The 26217-nt window shown below is 37.9% G+C and overlaps 1 protein-coding gene across 1 annotated transcript in view; it reads right to left on the bottom strand.

Moving 5' to 3' along the window:
- Window positions 1-6450: 6450 nt before the first annotated feature.
- LOC126092359 (gastrula zinc finger protein XlCGF57.1-like) overlaps window positions 6451-26217 on the bottom strand; it is a 242016-nt gene continuing 222249 nt past the window's right edge. The window contains exon 13 of the mRNA XM_049907900.1: window positions 6451-8684. Coding sequence (XP_049763857.1) covers window positions 8145-8684 — 540 coding nt within the window. The 3' untranslated portion in view covers window positions 6451-8144. The remainder of the gene's footprint in view (window positions 8685-26217) is intronic.

Raw genomic sequence — 26217 nt, forward strand, 5'->3', positions numbered from 1 at the left:
GATGCAATATATACACATATATATTTCATTTTCATTGGTTGCATCTACTTCATTCTATGAAATATTTTCCCTCCATATTTGATGAACACATGGTTAAATTACCAAGAACGAAAGTTCATACAGGTAAATGTTTACACACACACACACACACACACACACACACACACACACACACACACACAAGGGGGTGGAGGAAGGGGGGGAGAGAGGGGGGTAGGGGGAGAGAGAGGGGTAGGTGGAGAGAGAGAGGGAGGGAGGGGGAGAGAGGGAGGGAGGGAGGGGGAGAGGAATAGAGAGAGAGAGAGAGAGAGAGAGAGAGAGATGACTAATATCACATATTTCTGCAGTAACCATTTACTCTCTTGTATTGGAATTTCTCACAGCTGAACATGATCATGTTTAAACACTTAGGTGCAAAAAAAGTATGAAATAATGATTCACAATGTGAAGTATGCTTGCACAATGTACCTGTCAGTAAAAGGGGGTTAAACAATCATGTATCATGTCCTTTAGAATTTCTTGTAAAGTTCGTATACGATAACTAAGAATGAAAGGATCTTAAAAAGGCATATTAATGTTAAGCTTTCAGAACGAAATTAATTTGTCTAGAGAAAGATAAGAGTGCAAGAAGTGGAAGAGAAGGGAAACATTTTTAGAAATTATAAGGTATTAAACATCCACAACTGTAGCTCAAATGGTTTCAACACAAATCATCAATAAACTACCAGGCAAATGAGAAGTGCTGAAATAAATGAACAAAAGTATTTTCTTTGCAGAGAGAACTACTATCTGGAACTGACAATTTATGGTTATGTGGAAATCATTTTTATTATTAACTTTGAGGAATCACACAATGCAGTGTGTAGAGCGGTGATCAGAAGCATGATGAGAGCAGGAATCAGCTACTAACATGGAATGATTTCAAGAAAGTGAATTTCCATTAATCCAATGCTTCAACGACTGCACTAGCTTAGCAAACTTGCTATTTAGTCCTTACCTTTTGAATTGGTAGAAGACCTTTTGAATTGGTAGAAGAGACACAGTGGGTTTCATTATATGCTCCAAAGATTATAAAAATCCATTGAGTTATTGTGAGAAAACTGTTGAAAATTTTGACTGATATAAAATTTGATACACTGGAGGACGGAGGGGGCACGAATGTTTATTTCTCATATGACAACAAATATTTTTTCATGCATTGAAAAATATCTTAAATGAGTTCTGCGGAAGTTCTCAGAGATGCCAAAAGCACTTCAGTGATTGTCCAGACTGCTTTACTTTTTAAGATAAACAGAATGCTTATGTATAATGCCTTTCTGGGGTGAAAACTGTAGAATACTAACAAGAATGCCATGGCATAGAGTGATGTGATGCACAAAAGATTTAATAAGAAGTATCAGAGAGTGACTGTGTACTCACTTTATGAGAAAGATAATTTCATGTTGGACACACCATTACAGCCAATTCCTTAAAAACTATACCGTAAACTGGGGTGAATAGGGACTCAGGTGTGAATTGGGACAGCAGTTCAGGAAAATGTTTTATGTGTTACCAATGCAATGAAAAATCATTTGTCTGTAGTGAGATCTGATATCCAAAACACCTTATGAGTTTGTTTCTCTGAAATACTTGGATACTGTGATCTTGACTTATTTCAGAAGTTTGCAGCCCTGATCAAACTCGTCATCTGTTTGTGTTGTTTTTGTTTTGGCCGTAAAACTTCAGCTGTACATGCTACATACTTTTGAGGAATCTTTTCAAAAGTTTCTAGGTAAATATTATCACTATACACAAGAGACATGCTCAGAGATTTATGATACAATTATGTTTTTGTAGAAACTGTAACATATTTTCTCTTATGCTGTAACTTTAACTTTCAGGGGTGATTAGGGACAGTATGGTTAGGAAATATCAGTGTGATCCTAGAGGTCATTGCCACAAACATGTTACACAAGACCTGGAAAGCACTAAAGAAGCCATTAAAAAAGGGATGTCACTCTTAAAAGCTTCAGAAAATTTTAAAAAAATTTTGAAATCTGCATTGCAAAGGTACAGCAAAATGTCTAAGCAGGAAATTGATAACAGAAATAAGAAGGGAGGACAAACAGCTCTTGGTGTGCCAACTGAAGTGAAGATTGTGGAAAGTGTTGTTACTTGTGGAAGATGGTGATATCCACTATGCATGTTTGATGTATGATGTTATGTTTTGTGAAGTACTATTTGGACAGAGAAGGAAGAATAATAAACCAATTTAAAAACAATCTTCCAGCTCCAGATTGGGCACAATTTTTCATCGAGAGACACAAAGTTATTTCTCCACGAATATGTCAAAATATATCCCAAAGCAGGGCTAAAGTTACCTCACAGGATATTGTTCGTTATTTTGAAGAGTTGAAAATAACTCTAAATGGTGTTCCCCCAGAGCAAATATTAAAGCATGATGAGACAAACCTGGTGGGCGGCCCTGGAAGGAAAAAACTTCTGTACAAAAGAGGCTGCAAATATCCTGACAGGGTTATGAATCAAACAAAATCCGATGTAAGCATGACATTTGCTGCTACAGGCGATGGCACACTATTGCCACCTTTCATGATATATGAGTTCTCATCTGTCTCCAGCTGTCACTGATTTGTGCAAAAAGCATGACATTGAGTGTGTTTTCTTACCACCGAACTCAACTCATCTTGCACAACCTCTAGATGTCGCACAGAACTAACAACAAGTGTTCAGGAATTGATAAGAAGTACTTTCCTCGACTTTTGAAAGAAACCCTTGACATGTTATCACCAACCACAGAAAGAAACATTTGTTCAGGTTTCAAGAAGACTGGTATTTATCCTTTCAATCAACCCTTGACATGTTATCACCAACCATAGAAAGAAACATTTGTTCAGGTTTCAAGAAGACTGGTATTTATCTTTTCAATCAAGACCAAGTTATTGGAATGTTGCCATCTGAAGAAAGTGGAGAGGGCAGCACTGGCACTGTTAATGGCAGCCTGGTTGAATTCTTAAAGCATTAAAGGTGACCTGATGGTAATTTTCCAAAACCATGTAGAACAAGGAAACTGATCATACCACCTGGCAGGAGTGTTCATGCACATGACTTGTCAAATTCAGTGACTGAATCAGAAGAAGATAGTGATGGTGACACCTGTGATCACAGTTATGAATAGAGAGAAGACTCCACACCTACTCAGAAACCAGAAGAACTGTCTATTGATAGGGTGTTACACGTTGGGGATTGGGTGAAAGTGAAATTTGAGAGTGTAAAGGGGGCTCCAAAATATTTTATTGGTAGAATTACCGAAGTTGTACTTGAAGGAAAAACATATGTGGCATAATTTTTGAGACAAAACTCTAAAGACAATAGTGTTTATGTTTTCCCAGTTGTAGAAGATGTATCTGAATTTGATTCTATTCAAGTGATTCAAGTCATGAAAGAACCGTTAATAAGATGAGGCACACATATGTTTAAATGATGTTTTAAAGTATTAAAGGTTAATTTGTGTTTTTAAAAACTATTTTTGTGTCCCTTTCAACCCCTGTATCTGTTGCAATAAGGTTCTGTGAGTTATATTTATCACTGTCCCTATTGACCCCTATCAAGGGGTAAATAGGGACACTTTATAATTGCTACTTACTACAAATTATATTAAGCAATACCAAATATACCTAGTTTCAAGGTTGAATGACTATACCATCTTCCACTTTAATGATTAAAAAGTCACATTCTGATTGTGTTTCTGGATTTATTATTTAAAAACCTGAAATTCTGTCCCTATTCACCCCAGTTTGTGGTATTAAAAAATGAGTGAAATGGTAGATTGTATCACAAAAATAATATAATTTTCCCTTTAATTTCAACTCAGAAAATAATACTCGAATCAAGTAACTAACAGACAAGTGAAATGTTTACTGTAAAATACAAACTACTGAATCAAAACCAGCATAGTATTAATTACAATTACAAAAATCAGAAACTCCTTAGGAGTCTTTAAAAATTGGATGTGTAATGATCCAGACCATAAAATTTTAATGCTGAGCCTGCTACATGGACAAGGGTTGGTCAAACTTTCAGCTGTCAAATGAAAGTTACGTACATCATTTTTAAATGAAAAGAAAATAGTTACAGCCAAACCTCTTTGCGGGATGATTCAAGGCAATCTAACACACGTTCGTAGTGTCATGTTATACATTTCTTTTACTTTTTTATGGGTTTGAAACATTGCTACAGTTACAGAGAAAAACATGAGCAGTTTACTCATCTACACAACTTGAGTCCAACAGCAAAGTGACCAGTCCATACTGCATTCTCAACACGAGGACTTATGATTTCAAAGGTTTTCTGCAGATGGTAGAGATATTGGTACAGAAAAGAGCTAGTGTATTTGCAGACGATGTGTGTTTGGAAGGTGTCCCAGTTTTTTGTTGTACAGTCATCATTACAAAATGTAAGTGACTCTTTATTGTTCAGTAACGTGTCTATAACAAAAAAAAAAGTGTGTGTGAAAAGGAAGTCCTTTTCTGCAAGATGCAGTCTTTATGAAATTGTTTATAGCAAACTGAAAGGTCAAAATGCAATGATACTAATTTGGTTCTAAGTTTATGCTCCTACCTATTTGACATTCTACATTGATCTCAATGCAGAGGGAGAAGATATTCTGGCTTCTGCTTCAGGAAAAAATATTGATTGTGATATTCAAGTAACATAAAATCCAGAATGGAATAACAAATGTGCCTGTCTGCCACTCAACATCACCTCTATGTCGTGGGTAAACTCTATTCTTTATCTTAAATGTCTTTTTTAATATTTAGAATGATATTATTTTATTCACTAAATCATACTGGATAACAGACTATCAAAAGAAATTTTGTGTTTGTCTGTTTGTTTGTTCTACTACGCATGAGAGAGAGAGAGAGAGAGAGAGAGAGATAGAGCAGACAGGCCACAGCAAATAGCAAACCACAGAAATGACTCACGTAGCCCTCCATGCAGTTAAAAGTCAAAGGTGTATAGTGCATTGAAACACCATACCAAGAAAGAATATTACATGACATGTTTGTTAAAGGCTGATGTAGAGCAAATATCATCTTTTCCTGAAAATTTAGTACTCTACTAAGAATTTTATGGGTGACATTGTCAATCACAGACTTAAATTTTGTTTGTTCTCTTTTTGCCTTGCTGTATGACAAGCATCTCTTGATAGTTCACTGGTGAAAACTACAGCAGTGATGCTGAAGCAAAAGAATCACAGCAGTTTTTGCAACACACATCCACTTTAATGGAATCATGTCTAACATTTTATGCTGGAAACATCTTTGCAGATTTAGGAGATATATCAATTAACTGTGAAACAGAATTCAAAACATTCAATGCAGCACGATTCAAGAGGAAAATATATACACTACAACTGTACTGTATTATATGCACCAGATGATACTGAGCTCTGACAAAGCTATACAAATCATCTAGTTTTTTGTGGAGATAAAGAATACAAAAAGTGATATCTAGTGTGGTAGTCTAATGACATGAACATCTGTCATAAATAAATAAATAAAACATCTGTAAAGTCTCAAACATGAATAAAAAAAAAAAAACACTCACCCTTTTAAAAACTGGAAGATGTGTCCAAGGTACAACAGTACGGTACTTCAAGCAGAAGGAAGGGGAAAGAATCCTAACCATTTCTTCCACGAAAAGTAGTTAATCTTATCAGATATGTGCCATATAACAGAATTATATTAAACATTTCAAATTCTTAAATTTTACATACATTATTTTTTAAGAAAACCTCTTTCTCTTGAAATTTTCTCTAAAAACATCAATTTTCACAACCTGATAATGTGCCCAACATGATTATTACCTGTGTTGAACCAGCATATTACATACATGAAATCTAACAATTACTAATAACGGTTTTAGTCATTTTCCTTTGTAGATGAGGCATACAGATCTGATAATGATACACTTTTGGGAACCCACGCATATGTTCCAATTATATAACCTATTTTCCCACAAATCACACTAAAAAATGAGATACCTTATTAAGGTATTCACATGAAGTTCTCTTGCCTTTAAAAATGCAATACGTAGGAAATTTCACAACACCTTGACCAGGCCATTAGAAAATGAGTTAATTAGTTAGCACTTTGATTTAACAAATACTGAGTGTCACAGTTAGCACTTTGATTTAACAAATATTGAGTGTCACAGTTTGGGTAACTAATCTCTCTCTCTCTCTCTCTCTCTCTCTCTCTCTCTCTATCTCTCTCTCTCCCCACCCCCAAAAAAATCTATTAGTATTTGGATCCAATTCAGCTGAGACAAATAAGGGATTTTATGTTTCAGTTTGCACGTAAAAAAAAAAAGTGAATCAAAGAACATGCAAATATATTCATGTGTAATATATCATATCACACACTACAGTGTGTTACCTGTGAGGAAAAATTTAGTATTGTAATATTTGCAAAAAAGTTACTTTCACATATCAACTTGCTTTGGAGCTTCCTACAATCAGCTGTCAAGCAACACCTATATCAAATGGATATGAAAAATAAGACAATAGTCTTAGATTGGACTGTTAATACATTCAGCTGCTTGATATCCAGGTAATTGCTATTTAACAGCACAGAATAAATAATTATTACACAGTAAGTACTACAACATGGAAGCATCTTCATCTCAATTGTAAAATGAAATACTTCTCTAAAAATATATTCCACACTCTCACTCTCTCAGAGTGTCTCTCAAATAATTAAATGTATGTCCTATGAGGCTGGGTTCACATCTTCTTTTCTGACACTTGCGTTGCCACAATCCAATCTCTTTGCCATAAAAATTTACCTTATTGCCGTAACATACAGTAAAGCAATATGTTCCTTTGTTACAAAATATATATTTACCGGCATTTATTAACATTTTCTCACCAGGGCTGAAAGATTACTGGCTCATTTGTGGAAGAAAATGTTGGAAGGAAAATATAATCAATGATAGATATAAGAGCTATTCAACGTAAAACTACAGCCTATCAAAATATAAAAAAATGCTATAATCTCTCAAATGAGAATTGCAAATCTTTCTGTGCTGCTTTTTCGTATATTTCTGTGACTATATTACAAGAAAGTGCCAGAAATTTTACAAAATTGGATTTGTACAGAGCACTATGTATCAAAAGACTTTATAATTGTAAACGAATGAGGTCAATATCTCAAAAAATAATTCATATCTTACATCCTCATCATTTACATACAAAAAATATAGTTACATGTTTCATCATATTTCTTTTTACAAATAATTAATTTTCTGCTGGTGCTCTTAGTTGCCAGATGGCTCTTAGTATCAGTCAAGATAACGAGTATTCACAAAATGTAATCTGTATTAATAAAAGTAGGATTTGATATTTCACTCTGAAAACAAACTGATAAATTTCATGGTCCCTAAAGCTAACATACATTGGACTCCTTACAAATACGGCTGAATTTTGCAACTGTGCGAGCCTCAAAGATGTCTATACTTTGTGATAACATCTGCATTTGACACAAATTATGGATCATGTCAAACAGATACTTTCCCAAACCATGGAGAAATTACGATCAGAATGATTTTACATATGGAAGGAAAATAGCAAACAAGAAAATTTCTAATCAAGAAAACTCACACAATGGAATGCAGTTTGCATAGAAATGGTGTAAATGTGAACAATTCTGATATACAGAAGAGGTAACAATTAACCCAAGGTTAACTGAGACATCTCCATTATTAAATGCAACAATCAATTGTTACTGAAGTCTGAAAGCAGAAAGAGCAAAAAGAACGGTTTGTAAAAGCATAACAGAAACTTCATACCTGAATCCTTTGATAATTCGGTGGTATGCAAAGAGAAATGTTCTGTACAAGAAGCACCTACATTTGTGCTAACAAAATCACTGACTTCAGACTCTGGATGTAATGTGTTCATTGAAGAAGAATCAAAAAGAGAAACTTTAAGTTCAACACATAAGATGCCATCAAATATATATCTGAAATGACTGAAATGAATGCAACAGGTTCTGTTGCAACAATATAAACACCAGGGAGGCAGGAACTAACTAAGTGCACGCGTGCACACCCATCCACCCACCCAGCCACACACACAACTATTTTTATGACTTGGCGAGGCGAAGTACATGCAAAATAACTTCGTCCACAGTCTGATTGTTGAGCAAAGTCTTGACAGCAGAGTCATCTATGACAACAGTGAACAGCAGCTTGGCATTTTCACGCAATCTATCTGTGTACAATAGCTCCTCTGAGGTTACAGGCTGATGACCACATCGACGAATGACTGCCTCTAGCAACTGGTCAACTTGTGTTTCTGGCCATCCAAAAGCCTTTAGAGTGGCTTCGTCCACTAGCAGTGCCAGCAGCTCACGGACTGAGTCAGCGAGAGCAGCTTCACTGAGTGATGGTGTGCTACTAGGATCACCTGAACTTCCATCACTTCCACTACCATTCAGGCCCACACCAGATCCAACAGGCCCTTGAGCTGCTGCTGCAGCTAGAAGCTGCTGTTGCAATTTTTTCTTTTCTGTTTCAGCCAATATCTCCTCCAACATGTCTCTGTGCTTGGTGCGCATGTGACGGAGTAAACAATCTTGCCGAATGAATGCTCTTCCACATTCATCACAAGAACGGGGTGGTTCCTGCAAATAATTGAATCACCTATAGTTTCCTCTTATTTTCTTATAACTATTCTACAATAATTATTATTAATGTTTCTCACAAATGAGCTACTGACAAATATTCACATTTAAATGTGCAAGCAAGGCAAGTCCTTAGTGATAACATTTTACAAAATAATATACATCATTTTTTGTGAAAACTCAATAAAAGAAAAGAATTTATGTTAAACTTGCTAATTATTATTACAGATTTCAAATTATGCATATGTAATGTGAATTCGCTGTTATTTGCAGGTCAACATTATGACTGTCACATCAAATCAAGCACAAAACAAATGATGAAGTTTTCATCATATAATCGGAATAAACATACACGTAAATTCGTAGAATTTACTCAGGATAGAGTTCAACAGTTCACTCTGAGAGCCTGATTTCCTTGTGTCTCCTAAGAGATATTAGAACAATAACAACACTATTTGCTTACTAAAATGTAGTACTTGACCCACAAGAGGACGGCTTGGGCCCTACAGGCGATATATATTGTTGGATATTGAGCAGTGCAAGTACAGATACTCACTTTATGATCACAAAATAACACTGAAACTCCCTCACTCGAAACCTCTCTGCAATGGCTACTATTGTTGGTGTTCCAACCATTGGATTCACTACACTTCAACAACATTGTATAGCCCAAGAACTCATCACTCATCCATATCTCACTGTCGTATATTATATTAAGGTGGGAGGTGGGCAAAAGCAAACCAGTTCGTCTAACACTTTTCCAGTGACAGTAATACAAAATACCCATGGGGCCCTCATACTTATTAATGAGTGCAGAATGTGAACTATCCATTACATGTGATATATCTGTGGTCAGATGCTCAATGCTGATGACACTATACAACTTGGTGAGAGAATCTTACAAAATACGGAAATAAAAAGTATTTTCAATAATATGCAAAATAAATGAAAGTCACCCATAGCCAACTGATGCATAGCAATACACATCAGAAAACAATATTCACTCTAGCTTTTGAGTTCTTACTTTTTCTCTAGCAAAAGTACACATTTATCTATTTTGTCCATGTGATCAAATAGCACTCACTGTTACAGGTGCTGGATAAAATTTGTTAACATATATGATGGATAGATCATGGTATTATAATACACTGCAATAGCCTGATTAAATAGCTTCACTGAATAATGAATGTTTTGCACTTAAAGATAACCAGCAAGATTAATTTTCTAGGTATTCTATTACAGAGTAAAAAGAGTGACACAGCAAATAGGATGTCACAGCTTTACCAGATCGTATGTTCTCTTCAATAGGCTTGGAGCACAGTTTATGTGTACTATAATGTTACACACAAGTGATTACTATTTTGAATGATTATCTTTGGCACAGTCAGTGAGTTATGTTTTATCTTTGTTTTATTTATGTTTTATTCTGTTGCTGGATGTGCTATTAAAAGGAGTTGTATGAGTTGCAATAGTTTTATGTTGCAATAAAATTAATTTGTCTAGCCCCACAACAGTTGGTGACACCGATGCGGTCACCCATGTGAAATTCGATAGTCACTAAGACTACATATTGTGCCACATCACACTAAGTACAAACATTCATGTCAACTGTGTCTGGCATCTTCTGAAACCCAGTTCACCATGTCAAACCTGCCACCAAGAGTGGGTTGTCTGCTGCATAGTAATTAATCATGTGACAGTAAAACTGCCACTGTTTTAGCAACAGAATCCCGTACTGTGGTTTGTGCAACAAGAAAGACAGTTTAGGCTAGTAGTTTAGACAAGAAGCACAGTTATATAGTTGCTGCACTCAAGACCACAAAGGCACAAGACATTCTGGTGTCATCGAGTACTGATTGTTACATAACCATCAAGAATGTCCTGATTACCTGGCTCTTGCAATTCAAGGGAGAAGTTACTTTACATTGAAGAGCTAGTTGATCAACCCCCAATGCAGCTACTACACCGAATGCATACATTAGCAAGCAATACAGTCAGTGACACAATTCTGTGGAATATTTGGTTATTGCGTGAATTTTAAAATTGGTTATTGCGTCTATCACACAGTGCGCAGAAGATACTGACAGTGTGCACTGGTGATCTAGATGTACTCGCGCAACCAAAGTATCACCTAGCTGGAATGCATCTGTACACATGTGTCACAACAGTTTTCCCCCAGCCTTGGGCAAATAACAGCCTTGCTACCCTACAATCATAGGCTTACAAGCTCACTGGAAAAGTTGCTGCATTATAGATCTAGACTACTAGTCACCAATCTTGTCATCCTCCCTCACAGGGAAAGCACAGCTGCTCACCTTCATCAGCAAAAGTCTGCTGGTACCATCGATGGTATGGTTCCAAGGTGCAGAAGTGTAGAACAGGGAAACTCAGCAGGAAGTCAAGGACGACAGCCAATGTTTCTCCAGGCAGCAGCCAACTGTTTGTAATGCAGCAAGGCACAAAGTTACAGTTTTTGGTAGAAGGGTGCTGACATCTCAGTCTATCCATCTGCCCACCTGTGTGTTGCAACTGTGATTACTGCCACTTTTTTCCCACCTATGGTTCTACAATTGTAATGTATGGTCATGTCAAATTAGTGCTGAACTTAGGCCTATGGTGCAAATTTGGAAGGCACTTTGTCATAATGGACATGATGCACCCTGTACGCTAAGCAAACTTTTTATCGTTTTATGGACTCCTACCTGACCTCCATCATTGATGCCTTCTTGACACTAACACCAACCTAGCATGCTAAGGGCGAATGCACCATGTGGAAGACAGCAATACAGATGATTACTAGTGATTCTCCATTCATAAGCTCCTCAGACAGTTTCCAGAGATTGCTTGCTAGACTCCCACACTAGCATCTGCACGGCACTCGATGGCGCACTATATTTTGACTTCACTGGACCACCACTTCGTCCTTGACCACAGCACTTGACACCCCAGGAACTGAAGATAGTTAAGCAGGAATTCTCATCCATGCTTGCACAAGGAATCTGCCACCCATCAAGCAGTAGGTGGGTGTATCCACTGTACTTGGTCCCAAAGAATAACAATGAATAGCATCTATGTGGTGACTACAGGCAGCTCAATGTAAGAGCCATTCCAGATCGATATACAGTAACACTGGATGACATTACTAAGACTGCCATCTACACACCATCTGGATGGTTTGAATTTACCCGAATGCCTATTGGATTTATTAATGCTGTCCAAACATTTTAATGGTTCATGGATGAAGCCACATGTGCTTACACTTTTGTTATGTATATATCAACGTTATTCTGGTCATGTCAAACTAAGAGGCAGAAACTAGACACACTTATGAGAGATCTTCACTCATCTATATGCGTATGGCTTGCTCATCAACCCACAAAGTGCATCTTTGGAGCAGCTGAAGTGCAATTCCCAGGCTATGTTATCAATTCACGAGGCATAAGGCCAGTGTAAGAGAAACTATAAGCTATACTTCATTTTCTGCAGCATATGACAGTTAAAGAATTATGATTATTTCTTGGCATAACCAATTTTTACCATTGTTTTGTTCACACTCAAGGTCTCTTAGCTGCACCACTGAATAATTTATTGCATAGTGCACTTAAACCGAAGGATAAGCTCCAGTGAAATAGTAAGGCCGAGTTGGCATTTACCAAGCTGAAGAACGCCATCACAGAAGCTACACTGTTGGTGCATCCAGTTCCTTGGGCACCTCTTTCCCTGATAGTCAATGCATCTGCCACTGCAATCAGTGCTTCATTGCAACAGCAAATAGATGTGCACTGGCAGCCCTTAGTCTTTCCCAGTAAAAAGTTATCACCATCTCAACAGAACTGGCCCACCTATGATCATGAACTATATGCTGCCTGTGTTGCTATTAAGAAATTTCATCCCCTGCTGGAGGGACAGCAGTTCACTTTCATCACAGATCATAGGCCACAAACATACGCTTTCTGCCAGAACACAGAGGAAGTGACACCACATCAGCTGACATCTCAGCTAAATCAGACAGTTCACTACTAATAGTGTTCACATTGAAGAGGTACTGAATATGCCAGCTGATGCTCTCTCTTGGACGGAAGTGATCACTTATGCTGTTCATTCTGAAACTCTCGCCACAGCCCAGCCATCAAATAGTGAGATACAAGATTTGTTGGAGCAACCATCAGGCCTACAACTCTGCCATATCGTGTTGCCACCACCAACAACGCTGCTGTATTGTGACGTTGCCACTAACAAACCATAACCATTTGTGACTATTGACTTTCACCATCAGGCAATCACCTCTGTATATAAGATGTTGCACCCAGGAGTATGATCCACTACCAGCATGGTAAGGCGAGCTTTTTCCTGGTCAAACATGGAAAAAGACTGCATGCAATATGTGCGACAATGTATGGTATGTCAACAGGATAATGTTAGCCTGCATGTTAGGTCACCTCTCGACACATTTCTTCCTCCGAATGTCCATCAAGACCTAGTAAGACCTCTCCCGGCATAACAAAGATATACCTACTGCCTTACAGCCATTGATCATTTTACATGCTGGCCTGAGGTGTTCCTGATTTCTGACATTACCACAGAAACAGTTTCAACTGTGTTCTTCCACGGATGGATCACCCATTTTGGTATATCTTTACAAATTACAACAAACTGGGAAAGATAATTTGCATCATATCTTTTTAAAGCATTAAACGTCCTACAGGGTATGAAGCACATTACATCTACAAATTATCACCTGGCAGCAAATGGTTTAATTGAGCACATACACTGCCAACTGAAAGTGTCACTTCAATGTCACGACTCAGTGGTGGACAGAGATGTTGCCCATCATCCTGTTGGGTCTTCGTGCATCACTGTAAGGAGACCTGAAGTCATGATTGCAGAACTTGTTTATGGCCAGCTGATACAACTGCCCAATGAGTTCTTTGCCAAATGCAATACAACTGCATTGGCCTTTCAAATTTCATACAAAAATTGCATACACAAATCTGGTAACTATGCTCAGTTGCTCCAAGGGATCAGTGGACCGATCCTTCTTTTGCTTTTGATGAGCTACGGAGTGCCATCTTGTCTTTGTACAGCATGACACATACACTAGCCACTGCAGCCACCCTACAATGAATCTTACTATGTCATCAGCAAGGAGGACAAGATATTCAAAGTCGATGTGATGGGTATGCCAACCATCAACAGGCTAAAACCAGCTTTTCGTGCACCCTACACTGGTACGAACTCCTCTACAAAGACCACACGCTCAACAAATGATCCAGCTGCTCCACCACCTGTCACAGATCAGCTGCAACGGATGTCAGACGCTACCTGTAATGTACCATTACGAGCCTGTGCATGACTCATTGTTACCCGGTCTGGATGACACATCTAATTCAATAGAGAATATCGTTGACAATAAGGGAGAATGATGATGGACTTCACTGTTATGTGCGTGTAATGCTAGATGCAAGTGATTACTACTTTTAATTATTATGTTCGGTGCAATCACTGGCTTATATTTTCTCTTTGTTTTATATGTGTTTTCTCCTGTTGTTGAATGTGCTATTGAATGGGGCCATGAGTTACAGTTTAGTTTTTATGTTGCAATAAAGTTAATTCAGCTTGCCCTGCAACATACTTAATAAATTTTTGAAGCTTGTTGAACAGCTGGAGCCCCCTGTATAATGCACAGTTTTTATGATGTTAAGTGTTTGCACATAACACATGCAGATCTGAGATTAATTGCTGTTGTATTTGTGTATTTTACTATTTTCTTTCTCCAGTCTCGATTCTGTTGGCACCGTGTGGTCTTTAAAAATATTTACAGTCTCTAGAAGGCCGTGTTACGATTTCCAGCTTCCTGAAGATGGGTTTACAGGAGTCTTTAGGTTTGCTTCATGGTTCTCTTCTGTATTTTGAAAGTGCTCAGAACAGTTGAAGAATTTCCCCAGGACATCACAACACACAGACACCCAAACACGCACACCCATGGCGAGACTGTCCTCAATATGGCTGTATGCATCTATGCATTTGGGTAACTTTGTATTTGTGTGTAATTTTGCTAGAAAAAGAGGAAGAGCTTGAAAACTAGCGTGAATACTGTTTTCTACTGTGTGTTTCTACACATCACACATCAGTCAGCAACAGGTGAGCCATTACCTTTCCTTTATTTTAAGTATTATTCTATCCAGAAATTTCCATTGTTATTATACATATTCAATAATGATGATTGATTAGTTTAAACAATAGAAAATCCAGGATGGAATAATGACAATATTATGAAATGGATAGAGTGCTACTCACCATACAGCAGAGACGTTGAGTCACAAATGGTAGAAAGTATAAGGGGCGTTCAAAAAGAAACGAGCCAGAGTCTGGTATGTGCAAACTGGTGACAGGAGGGTAACATCATGGCGTGTGTAATGAGGTGTGCTTCCAACCAGAGGATGAAAGTTCACAGCCCGTCGCTAGAGCGCACACGTGACTGAACAGAGTTAGCAGCAGCATGCATCAATTGTCCAACGCTGCTAGTCACATTGCAAACAGTGACATGGAGGCATCAACAGAAGAGCAAAGAGGTGCTTTCATTTTCTGACAGTGGAAAGTGTAGGAAGAACGGACATACATTGACGAATGTCATAAGTGTTACGGCGAACACTGTATGTCCCTTGCAAAGGTCAAGGCATGGCACAAATGCTTCAGGGAAGGACTGGTGTCGTTAGCCAATGATGCATGATCTGGAACACCACACTGCATTACTGATGACATCATCCAGCTGGTGGATGCACTCATTACCCAGGACCACCAAGTGACAGTGAAAGCCAAGCCCAGCGTTACCTGCAAACCTTGACCACCCTTCACCAGGCGATCAAATCAAAGCAACCAGGCAATCTCACCCATGAGGTCACTCTGCTCCACAACAGTGAAAAGCCTCATATAGCCAACACAGTCGTGGCACTCCTGCAGAAATTCAAAGGGGAGGTTCTCGGCCACAATCCATCCAGTCCGGACCTCTCTCCCTGTGATTACGCCATTTTTGGTCCCCTTCAAAAGGCTCTGAGGGGCAAACGATTCACCTCAAATGACGATGTCCAGCTGTACGTGCAGAACTGGTTAACATTGCAGCCTTGGGAATTTTATGAGACAGTCATTCACCACCTTGTGTCACAATGTGACAAGTGTTTCAATGGCCAGGGTCAATACTTTTAACATACAGGTACTGGTTTCTGTAATTATGCCTCTGGCTCGTTCCTTTTTGAACACCCCTTATAGTTTATTCGTCTCATAACGTACAGTTTAAAATAAAAGATTTTTGTACTGGAGACACGTCAAATTACTTTAAAGAAATAAAGTTATAATAATATATTCAAGCAGGCATTTTTGAGTTTTTAGACAAGAACAATTTAACAAGAACATATATAACACTTACAGTCATTTTGCAGCTTGCAATACAATTTCTGCAACATATTAACAATTTATTATAGAATACATAATCTTTATTGTTTCTTTTCTTTACAAATTGCCAAACTGTCCTGCATGAATTCTTCAATTGGATAATAACATTTTTCCACTAGTGTATTAAATAACAATCTTTTTAGTGAGTCAAACTCCATATTTAACAGATTTGTGTTATTTAATTTATAGTAAATTTTTAACACTGTGTACAATGGTGTTTAAGTGTAAAGTTTTAAATTATGAGATGGAAGTTAGAAACTGTGTCTGTGATGAGTACTGTAATTGTAGCTGAAATGAAAATTGTCAAGTAACTTTTGATTTTTATACATGGAAATAAAAATATCGTACATTTACAGAGGAGGAATGGTTAGTATTTTTAATTTTTTAAATAATGGGTATGATGTTGTTTTTAGGACTAAACACGTTTCGTATAATTCTCTTTTGAAGTGTAAGTAATATCAGGCTGTTTGTAGAACTTTCCCAGAAAATTATTTCGTATCAAATTATAGTTTCAAAGTAGCTATGGTAGACTATTTTCCTGATGTCCATAAGGGTGGAACCAGATAAGACATTCATCACATAAGCTAGGCTGTTTAGTTTGTTTGTTAACAAGTCTACATGTGCCTTCCAATTTAAATTTTTGTCGAGATTTAGACCTAGAAATTTTACATAACTTGTTTCAGTCATTTCCTGACTGCCGTGCACTATTTTTATGGGAGATGCTGGTGATGTTTTAATGCTGAACTGCACTAATTGTGTTTTTGTAACATTGAGTTTTCAACCATTTTGCTGAAACCATAATTCTAGGTTTCCCATTATATTTTCCACAGTATGATGAATTTGTCCTAAAATGTCATTTTCAATTAAAACTGAGGTATCATCTGTGAATAAAACAGAGTGAACATCAATGCTTAAAGGTAAATTATTTATGTACAGCAGAAAAAGATAAAGCCCTAAAACGGAGCCCTCAGGATCCCTGTACAAATCTTTTTCCAGCCTAAGAATTATTTTTTCCCATTTGAATTTAGAATAACTCTGTTTTCTTTCAGACAAATAAGATTTGAACCACTGTAATGCCCTGTCCATGATCCCATATCTCTCTTAACTTGCGTAGAAGGAGTAAGTGATTGACCAAGTCAAAAGCTTGGGTCCAATCACAAAAAATACCAGTGTCCTTTTTACACTTGTCTAAAGCAGAGCTTATCTTTTCAGTAAATTCCCTGATAGCATTTATTGTATTTTTTCCCCTTTGAAATCCAAATTGATTTTTAACTATAATATCACTTTCTATAAGAAAGTTTTCAAGATGTTTTGCAACAATCCCTTCTATCACCTTAGGAAAAACCGGTAGCAGGGAAATAGGGCAGTAATTCTCCATGTCATCTGGTGAGCCTTTCTTAAACAATGGTCTTATTTCAGCATATTTTAAAACATCCGGGAAGTATCCTTCCGCAAATGACTGATTAATCATTTTAGCCAATGGATGAGAAATGATGTTAGAAACAGCCTTGACTACAGTGGTTGGAATTTCATCCCATCCAGCTGATTTCTTGTTTTTTAAAGAATCTATAGCATCATCTAATTCTTTTGAATGTTTTAAGGCACACATTCACAGCAAAAAGACTACTAAACACATAAGCTTTCAAGATTTCAGCCAGAAGGCCTTCTTCTGAAATAGGCAATACACACACACACACATTCATGCAAAAGCAGCTCAACTGCACATGACCACACGAGAGACAGTGGTCTGTTTGAGCTGTGTTTGCTTTGCGTGAATATGTGTGTATTTTGTCTGTTTCAGAAGAAGGCCTTCTGGCTGAAATCTTAAGTGATTAGCAGTCTTTTTGTTGTGCTTGTCTGCAACTCATCATCCCTGCTATATGGTGATTAATTAGTTTCATGCTCATCGTGAGCATGTTGGCAATGATGGAACGTAAATTTACTTACTGTATTGGCAATTGAGTGTACCCACCTAAGTTTACAATGTTAATTAAATGAAGTGAAAATTAAATAATAGTAATAATGATAATAAAGCAACAGGAAGGGCTGAAAATGGTGTACTGAACAATGGGACATGAAGAATGACATGATGAGGAAGATGAAAGTCTGTTGATTCAACTGTCATTGTTGGTGCTCATACTTGTATCTGAGTTTTCAGTTTTCATTTTTCTCCTCCATTTCTATTACTGCATCACAGTTTAGGTATGGAGATGCCTTTGATGGCTTAGCAGACCAATCTTGGTATGAAAAATGTGGCCACATGCATTACACATAATAAGAGAGTGGAGGGTGTGGCTGGGCCTGGCAAAGCTTGCATTTCTGATGTTTTTCATTTTTCTGCCTCTGACATTCCTGCTCAAAACTGTAAGACAGCAGCTTCAGTAGTTGTGTGGCAATGTTTACATTGTGCTGCTGCAGTGGACCAGTTACTTGGGTCAATGTTTAGATTCTTTAGGTTCTTCTTCAACAGGTCCTTATAGCACTTCAGATAATCACCATAAAGCCTACTGCCTGTGCTCACTTCACTATACAAAATTTGTCGAGGAGGTCTGTTGTTTCTTATCCCCTGGACATGCCAAATCCATCTCAACTGACGACCAGTAAAGGTGGCTTCTGTACTGTATATATTTGCATGCAAAAGAATAGTAGTGTTTGATATGAAATCATCCCATTTGTTGTTCATAATGTATCTAAGCTTCTGTTTGCTTAAGTGTTCTAATTTCTTATGATCACAGTGCTGAAGAGGCCAAGTTTTGTAACCACAGAGTAGGGCAGAAACAATTGCTCGATGCATTATCAGTTCGGTTCAGTGTCAGATCTTTATTTGGGGAAGACCCGACGTAAGATATGTCCAAATGCAAAATGTGCAGCATGCATCCTGTCCTCCACATCCTTTTCTGATAAGCAGTTACTTGATAATATTCTTCCTGGATATAGAAGTGATTACTTGTACCAAAGTGTGCTGAAAACAGATATACTAAAATCCAGAAAGGCCATTACAGGAGCTGGCTGTGCTAGTATCTTTGCTTTTTGGATGTTGACAGTCAGGCCATACCATTTATATGCAGTACCAAAAAAATTTACAGCTGCAGTTTTGCGGGTGTGAGAGATGGACAATCACTGTTGGCAGCATACTGCAGTTCAGTTTCCTGAGTGAGACTTGAACTTTTTAGAGAGCTGTCTGGACTGACTAAAATCGGAAAGGCCATTCGAGGAGCTTGCTGTGCTAGTACCCATATTTTTTTGATGTCGATGGTCTGACCAAACCATTTATATGCAGTACCAAAACTATTTACAGTTGCAGCTCTGTGGATGTGTGAGCTGGAGAAGTACTGTTGTCAGCATAATCCAGTTCAGATATGTGAGTGAGACTTATGAACTTGTCTGGACTGACTAAATCGCCCTGTATCAAACATGTATTTACGTTCTGCTCCTGCACTGTTTACAGATGATGTCTCATAAAGAACGGTGGCTAGGTACCGAGCAAAGAATGCTGGCATGAAGACACAACCTTGTTTGAGCCCATTAGTAATAGGTGAATTGTCAGATGTTTCATTTTGGTATAGCACTTGCCCAGATATATCATCAAGAAGAGCCAAAATATTTTAAGACCCTCCACAGTGCTTCTCTGGACACTGTATCAAAGGCCTTTTCGAGGTTGTAGAACACAAATAGGAAAACTTATCTTGTACCCTGCACTTCTTCTGCAGTTGTCACTCACAGAAGATCATATCACTGGATCCTCTGAAGGGGCAAAATCTGCACTGAGATTCAGGAAGTACAGTCTTGGAAAGAGTCTAGAGGCAATTGAACAGAATTCTAGTAAGAGCCACAGAGAGCAAGCATATGCCACAGTAATTACCACAAGTGCTTCGGTCACCTTTTTTTAAAGATTTTCACAATCGTGGAGTTCTTCATGTCACCTGGTATCTTATGGGTTTCCCACATTAGGGAGAAGAGTCTGGTTTTTAGAGATGAGCCACCATTCTGAATGATCTCCATGGGAATGCTATCTGATCTGGATGCCTTTCTTGGTTTCATACTATCTAGAACCTTGCTGAATTCATGAAACGTCAGTGAGACTGCCATATAAGGTTTTGTTGAAGGTTGTGGGTCATGTTCGAGAAAGTCATCGGCAGCAGTAGAACTACAGTTTAAGAGTGAGCTGAAATGCTCTTTCCAGCAATTCAAGATGCCCTGACTGTCAGTGAGGGTTGTTGTGCTGACTGCGGCTTTCAGGGTTCCTGATGAGGAGCAAACAGGCCCATGTATTTCTTTTATTCCAGCATTCCCTATTGTAGGGGGGAGTGAACATGCTAAACTTTTACATGAATATTCTAAGCATTTTTCATTGGTCTGTCCAATGGTTTTCATACAAAATCATTGCAAATTACACAATCCATGTTTGTTGAAGGTTGTTGGAAAGAAAATAAGCCACAAGAAAAAGTTCATCTTGTGAGCTACTGTTTGAACAGTATAGGACTGATCCAAGTTTATGAATTATCGTACAGAAATCATATGAAACCAACTTCAAAGTATCCAAATAGGTAACTGGCATAGCTACACGGGTACTTAGAAAACTGATTTCTTGTTCTGAAATGACAAAGTACAAATACTTGGGGTCAATACATCACTTGGCACCACTGGACTGTAACTTTTGCAGTAATCTTCCTTAATCTTGCTTGTAATTCAAATCTGAATTTATGCACTACTTCGGTGGACAAGCCTGAATGCAACTCCAGCCAAGACACTGTGATGAAATAACACCAGGGTATATTTTGGACTGTGATGTTCCATGACACAAGAGTCATCTATCGTCCAAAAACTGGACTGGTTTCATATGAAAACAATGTATGGACATCTTACTACCCATCTCTTGACAGGTGCTGCCCTCTGTTGTAAGTTATAGAATTACTTTGACAGAAGCAGTGGCAAAGGTAAGAGCTGCTTTGAGACCGACTGAGTCATAGTGCGCTTGTGTTATTGGGATATCAGTGCAAACACTCATTAAGTTTTGATGTCTTCTTTAACTCTGCTAAAGTTTGTTGGCTGAGTAAGATCTTTTTGAGGAAGAATACAATGATTCTGAACTGAAGGGGGAAATATACGAATGGGCATGGTCTGATGAAATTTGTGAAGGACTCTTTCCTGCAACTGAGACAATCCAGCATCCAACCTGGGTTTGCAAGATCGTTCAGAGAAGATGAAATAGTCTACTAGTAAAGCAATCAGTAAAGAAAAAGCTGGTACTGCCCCAATTGCAACATACTTTTCTGCATGTCAAAAAGTTTCATGCTTTTCTATACAAAAGCCAAATGCACATGAAATTGCTCAAGAACTCACCTTGTACTTTTTTAAAGGATGGTTAGACTTTCTGTCATCATTACTGTAAAAATTGTAATGTATCACAGAACTAAAATAAGTATGTCAGTGTATATTACCCCTTTAGATACACCAAACACAATTGTGCCAGAAACATTTTAAAGAATGGCATAAATTCTGGTTTTTTAGACCCAAAATTTGCTAACTGGCTGGGTGTCAAAAGTGTTAAGGAGGTTATACAAGGAATAAATAGGTGTACTGAAAACTCTGAACAACTTTACTTAAAGGAATAAAACCACACACTAGCTAATGCCAGTGGTAGCAATTGCTCTCCTGTAGATATGAATTCGTAGAAACTAGTAATAACTGTTAAATAAAAAATTTATCATAAATGTTTTGTTCATATGATAATAGAACAATATCACTGCTATCTCCTGTGACAGTAAGCTGCCTTCCTATTTTTTTACTTCTAGCATGATGATGAATCCACCCTCTCATTATGCAAGAGTTGGCCAATTTGAGCTTAATAATGGCTGTATTCCAAGAGTGTTATAATAGCTTACCATTATTGAAATGCCTTTATAGCAAATTAATTTTGCTCCACTGGAGTTATTTCTGGAGAAATAGTTAAAGATGAAGTATTCAGTAAAAAGGACAAAAAATACTGAAAAGCTGAAAGAGTGCTCTGAGGAGGCCAGTGACACTTTAAATGGAAATGCTAATCCTTATCTTTATTTGTGGACACTAATGTTTGTGAAAACCACAACACAAGATGAACACACGTAACAGAGACCTTTGTTACAGGAAAAAACATCATGTCACGGTTTGAGAATTCAGTATGGTGTCCTGTAGCAATCAGAGTCTCTTAACATCATTGTATGGAATGAATGAGGATTTGAATATTCATCTGACAAATCTCCTTCTACATGATTAATATATAAGTCACAAAGAATCAACAATGATTGCTGAAATATTGTGATGAAAAAGGTGGTAATCAAACCAAATCCATGTCCAATGGCTGAAAAGTCAGGTGAACACACAGGCCAGGGAAGTAGCAGTATCCTTCCTTTTTTTAAGAAAGCTTGCACATTCCTTGACAGACACAGATATGCTAAAATTTGGTATGGTGATTCACTTTAATAACGGAGTAGTGCGGGGTCGGGGATTTTCACCTGCCCCGAGATGACTGGGTGTTGCTATGTCGTCTTCATCATCATCATTCATCCCCATTACTGACGGAGGAAGGCAATGGAAAACCACCTCCATTAGGACCTTGCATCGTTCCCCCACGCTCTGTCAAGAAGCATGGGACTCCATTTCCACTCAAGCACTAAAACCTCCCTGGTTTAGTGACTGCTCTTCAAATTGCTCTCAATCCACAGATATTGAGATCACATAGCGTATCTAATTGCACCCTGAACTATCTATATTTTGCCACTCAGCAGGCCAGTGATGGCATTCATATGTCAACTGCTGTCTGATGTTTTCATACTCCTAGGAGAATCGGAGTTGATGTAATAGCACGTATGTAACCAATCTAGCCAGTAAGGCATCAAATCATTGACCAATGCTGGTCCATTTACAATGCAGCATACAAACACTGACTCAACACTGCAACTGAAACCATATGGGCCAATATGACCTCCAAACAAGATGGCCCATAGTAGTCACATTGCATGATCCCAAACAAACTTGTTACTGCACATGATGCTCTTCTATACTGTTGCCTGACACTTACATCACTGTCATCAGAGCATGCCTTTCACAATGGAAACATCATGATATGATAGAACCAATTTCCTGCACACTGATAATACAGTTGTATTAAAACTGATTCACCTGCTAACATTGTGTCCTTTTGCATATGTAAGACATAATAACAATCACCATTATACTTTAATTCTGTGTGATGGATCTTCAGTATATGGTCTTAGTTTGACACCGAATTGCCATCTCCCTGCATTCATAATCACTTATGCTATTACATTCTTCAACACATCCTCTGAATTTGATTAATTTTTTCAGGTTATTGTAATTTTCACAATCTGTAGGTGTTAGAAAAATAAACTGCCATTCTAAAATGTGTAACCAAGTATATTTACTCATATTTTGTTAAGTATGAATTTAATTACATGCCAAAATGCGCACACACTACAATGTCAGCAAGTGTACACTCCAAATTATATGCAAAAATGCACAATTGCATGAATGTGTTTGAACATAATATTTGAGAAATGTTAGTAAATTCATTAATGTTTCATTTTAAAAATGTAAACCCCTTCATGATTTGTTTTAAAAATGTATTACTACTTTGGTTGCTTCTTTTCCTGCATTTTTCTTCTTCTTTAATTCTTATCATGTTGCAGCTTTTTCCTGTCTGTTATAATTTTTGATTTTGAGTCTGTTTTTCCCTGCCGATCCATTTGCCACTTCTAAGTAGCAGTTGGGGACTGGAGGCTTACCAAGATGCATGGAGAGCACAAGAGCAGCCTCAACGTCACAGAGCTGAGTGAAATGCAGCAGTGTGCAATCTAGAAAGAAGTCTGCATACCATTTTCACAAGCAATCGACTTAGATACTTATAAAACAACATAAATTGTGTGTGTGTGTGTGTGTGTGTGTGTGTGTGTGTGTGTGAGAGAGAGAGAGAGAGAGAGAGAGAGAGAGAGAGAGAGAGAGAGAGAGACAACTAGGAACCAATATTTTTAGAGTAATTAGGAGAATTTGCTATAACGCAACTGTCTCTTGAAGGAGTTACGCTAGTAAGCCTTGAAGATAAAGCCACCATAAGACACATCTCCCAATAAGGTCAATTTGTGAAGTAAACTGTTTAAACTATTTATGTGTTACCTGACTGAAATTCAGAATACTTCCTAAGCTGATAACAACCCTCTCCATTTCCCTCACTTTTCCTAAGTACCTGAGGAAGGCTTTTGGTCCCTCTCACTGCCTATGACTACACAAAGGACTCAGCCCATAAGCAACTGTCACTCAAGTCCCGACAGGAACTAATGGGGATGTGACATGTCAAAGAATTTTTGGTCGCAGATGTGGGGAGTGGAGGCATTTTAGTAGCCAAGACCAGAAATTAGGTGAGGGAATGGGAAGGATATCTAGTCAAACTTACAAATGCTTACAGCAAGACGATAGAAGATATTAAGTATAAAGGTAATATGGAAATAAGAAGCAGCCCATTCTGAAGCCCAGCCAAGCTTATTGAAGGCAGAAAAATTGAAGAAAAATGAAAGAAAAGCCCGGAAGGACTTGCAAGAGCACTGAAGGCAACACCAAAAGAAGAACAACACAGTTATCACTACTGCTATTTAATCAAAAACCTCTGGTCCCTTCAACCCCCACAAATCAACCAACTGAACTAAAGAGCACACGAGCAAGCAACAGAAGCATTAGTATTAAGATCTTCTATGGCTGTATAAAATGAATCTTTTTAGAAGTAATGCAGTTAGTGGAATCAGTGCTAGAGACATACCAATATTAACAAGTACCGTATTTACTCGAATCTAAGCCGAACTTTTTTTCCGGTTTTTGTAATCCAAAAAGCCGCCTGCGGCTTAGAATCGAGTGCAAAGCAAGTGGAAGTTCTGAAAAATGTTGGTAGGTGCCGCCACAACTAACTTCTTCCGTCGAATTATGTAGCGCTACACAGGCATGGCGCCAAAACCTCCGCGTCATTAAAAAAAAAAAAAGAGGACGAGCTTTTTTTTCTCCGCCCCGAGTTTCGACCACTGCACTTTCATACATTATCCAACAAAGTAAATACAAATTCCGTATTGTTCATCTTCGAATGTAGCAGAATTTCGATGTACTACGAAAATCCGACATGCAAGACTGTTTAGGATGTTTGTCAATATGGCCAACTCTACTTTCTGAATTTTTTCCCCTGTGAGAAGAGATGGTTGCTAATAGGAACCTGATGAAATGTGAATCACATGCAGTATTCTCTTCACCATAAGAGTAATACGAATATCAACATTTTGTCATGTATTCTTTCGCGTTTGCTGCTATCTCATTTAAATCCTGCCTGCCTAATAAACTACGAAACTAGAGTGAGACAACAGCAAACGTGGAAGAATATGCGTATCGTGTCATGTTTATATTCGTATTATTCTTATGCCTAATAGTGACACTGTCAGAAATGAAGCATGGCAACTGACTAGATTTTTAATTCTAAGATGCCTAATTTCTGTGCAGAATTTGATGCACTAAAGAAGCGGCCACAAAGATTTTCAAACGGAGAAACATTTTCGCCTAACTCTCGTTCAGAACATGTTCTATCATACGCAGTCTATTATTTGGTTCTTGTTGATCATTATCAAAGAAAGCAACAGTGTAAGTAACAACAAATAGCAGTATCTTGCCATTGTTTCGCTAATGAGATGTTTACTCTCTCTCTCTCTCTCTCTCTCTCTTTTTTTTTTTTTTTTTTTTTAAAATTGCAAGCGGCGGTTGCGCGCACAAAAGCAAGCCATGCCGCGAGCGGTGACAGGCCGTAAACACGCACTATCAGAATGCGACAAACAATGCGCGACACAGTACAGTAATGCATTTTCAGCTTAGAGTGATGCAAACACCTATAACAAAGAAAACAGCACTTATCAGATCAAAGCAAAATAAGCAATCGATTCAAACCAGACGAAGCATGTGAAAAAGGAAGGGTACCCGTATAAATACGGACGGAGCACCTGACGCGTAGCAATGGCTACCTGGTAAAGCTTAACTGCTAAGCTTACGACTCGAACCAAAC

The sequence above is a fragment of the Schistocerca cancellata genome, chromosome 7, assembly GCF_023864275.1.
Source record: "Schistocerca cancellata isolate TAMUIC-IGC-003103 chromosome 7, iqSchCanc2.1, whole genome shotgun sequence".
Lineage (NCBI taxonomy): Eukaryota > Metazoa > Arthropoda > Insecta > Orthoptera > Acrididae > Schistocerca > Schistocerca cancellata.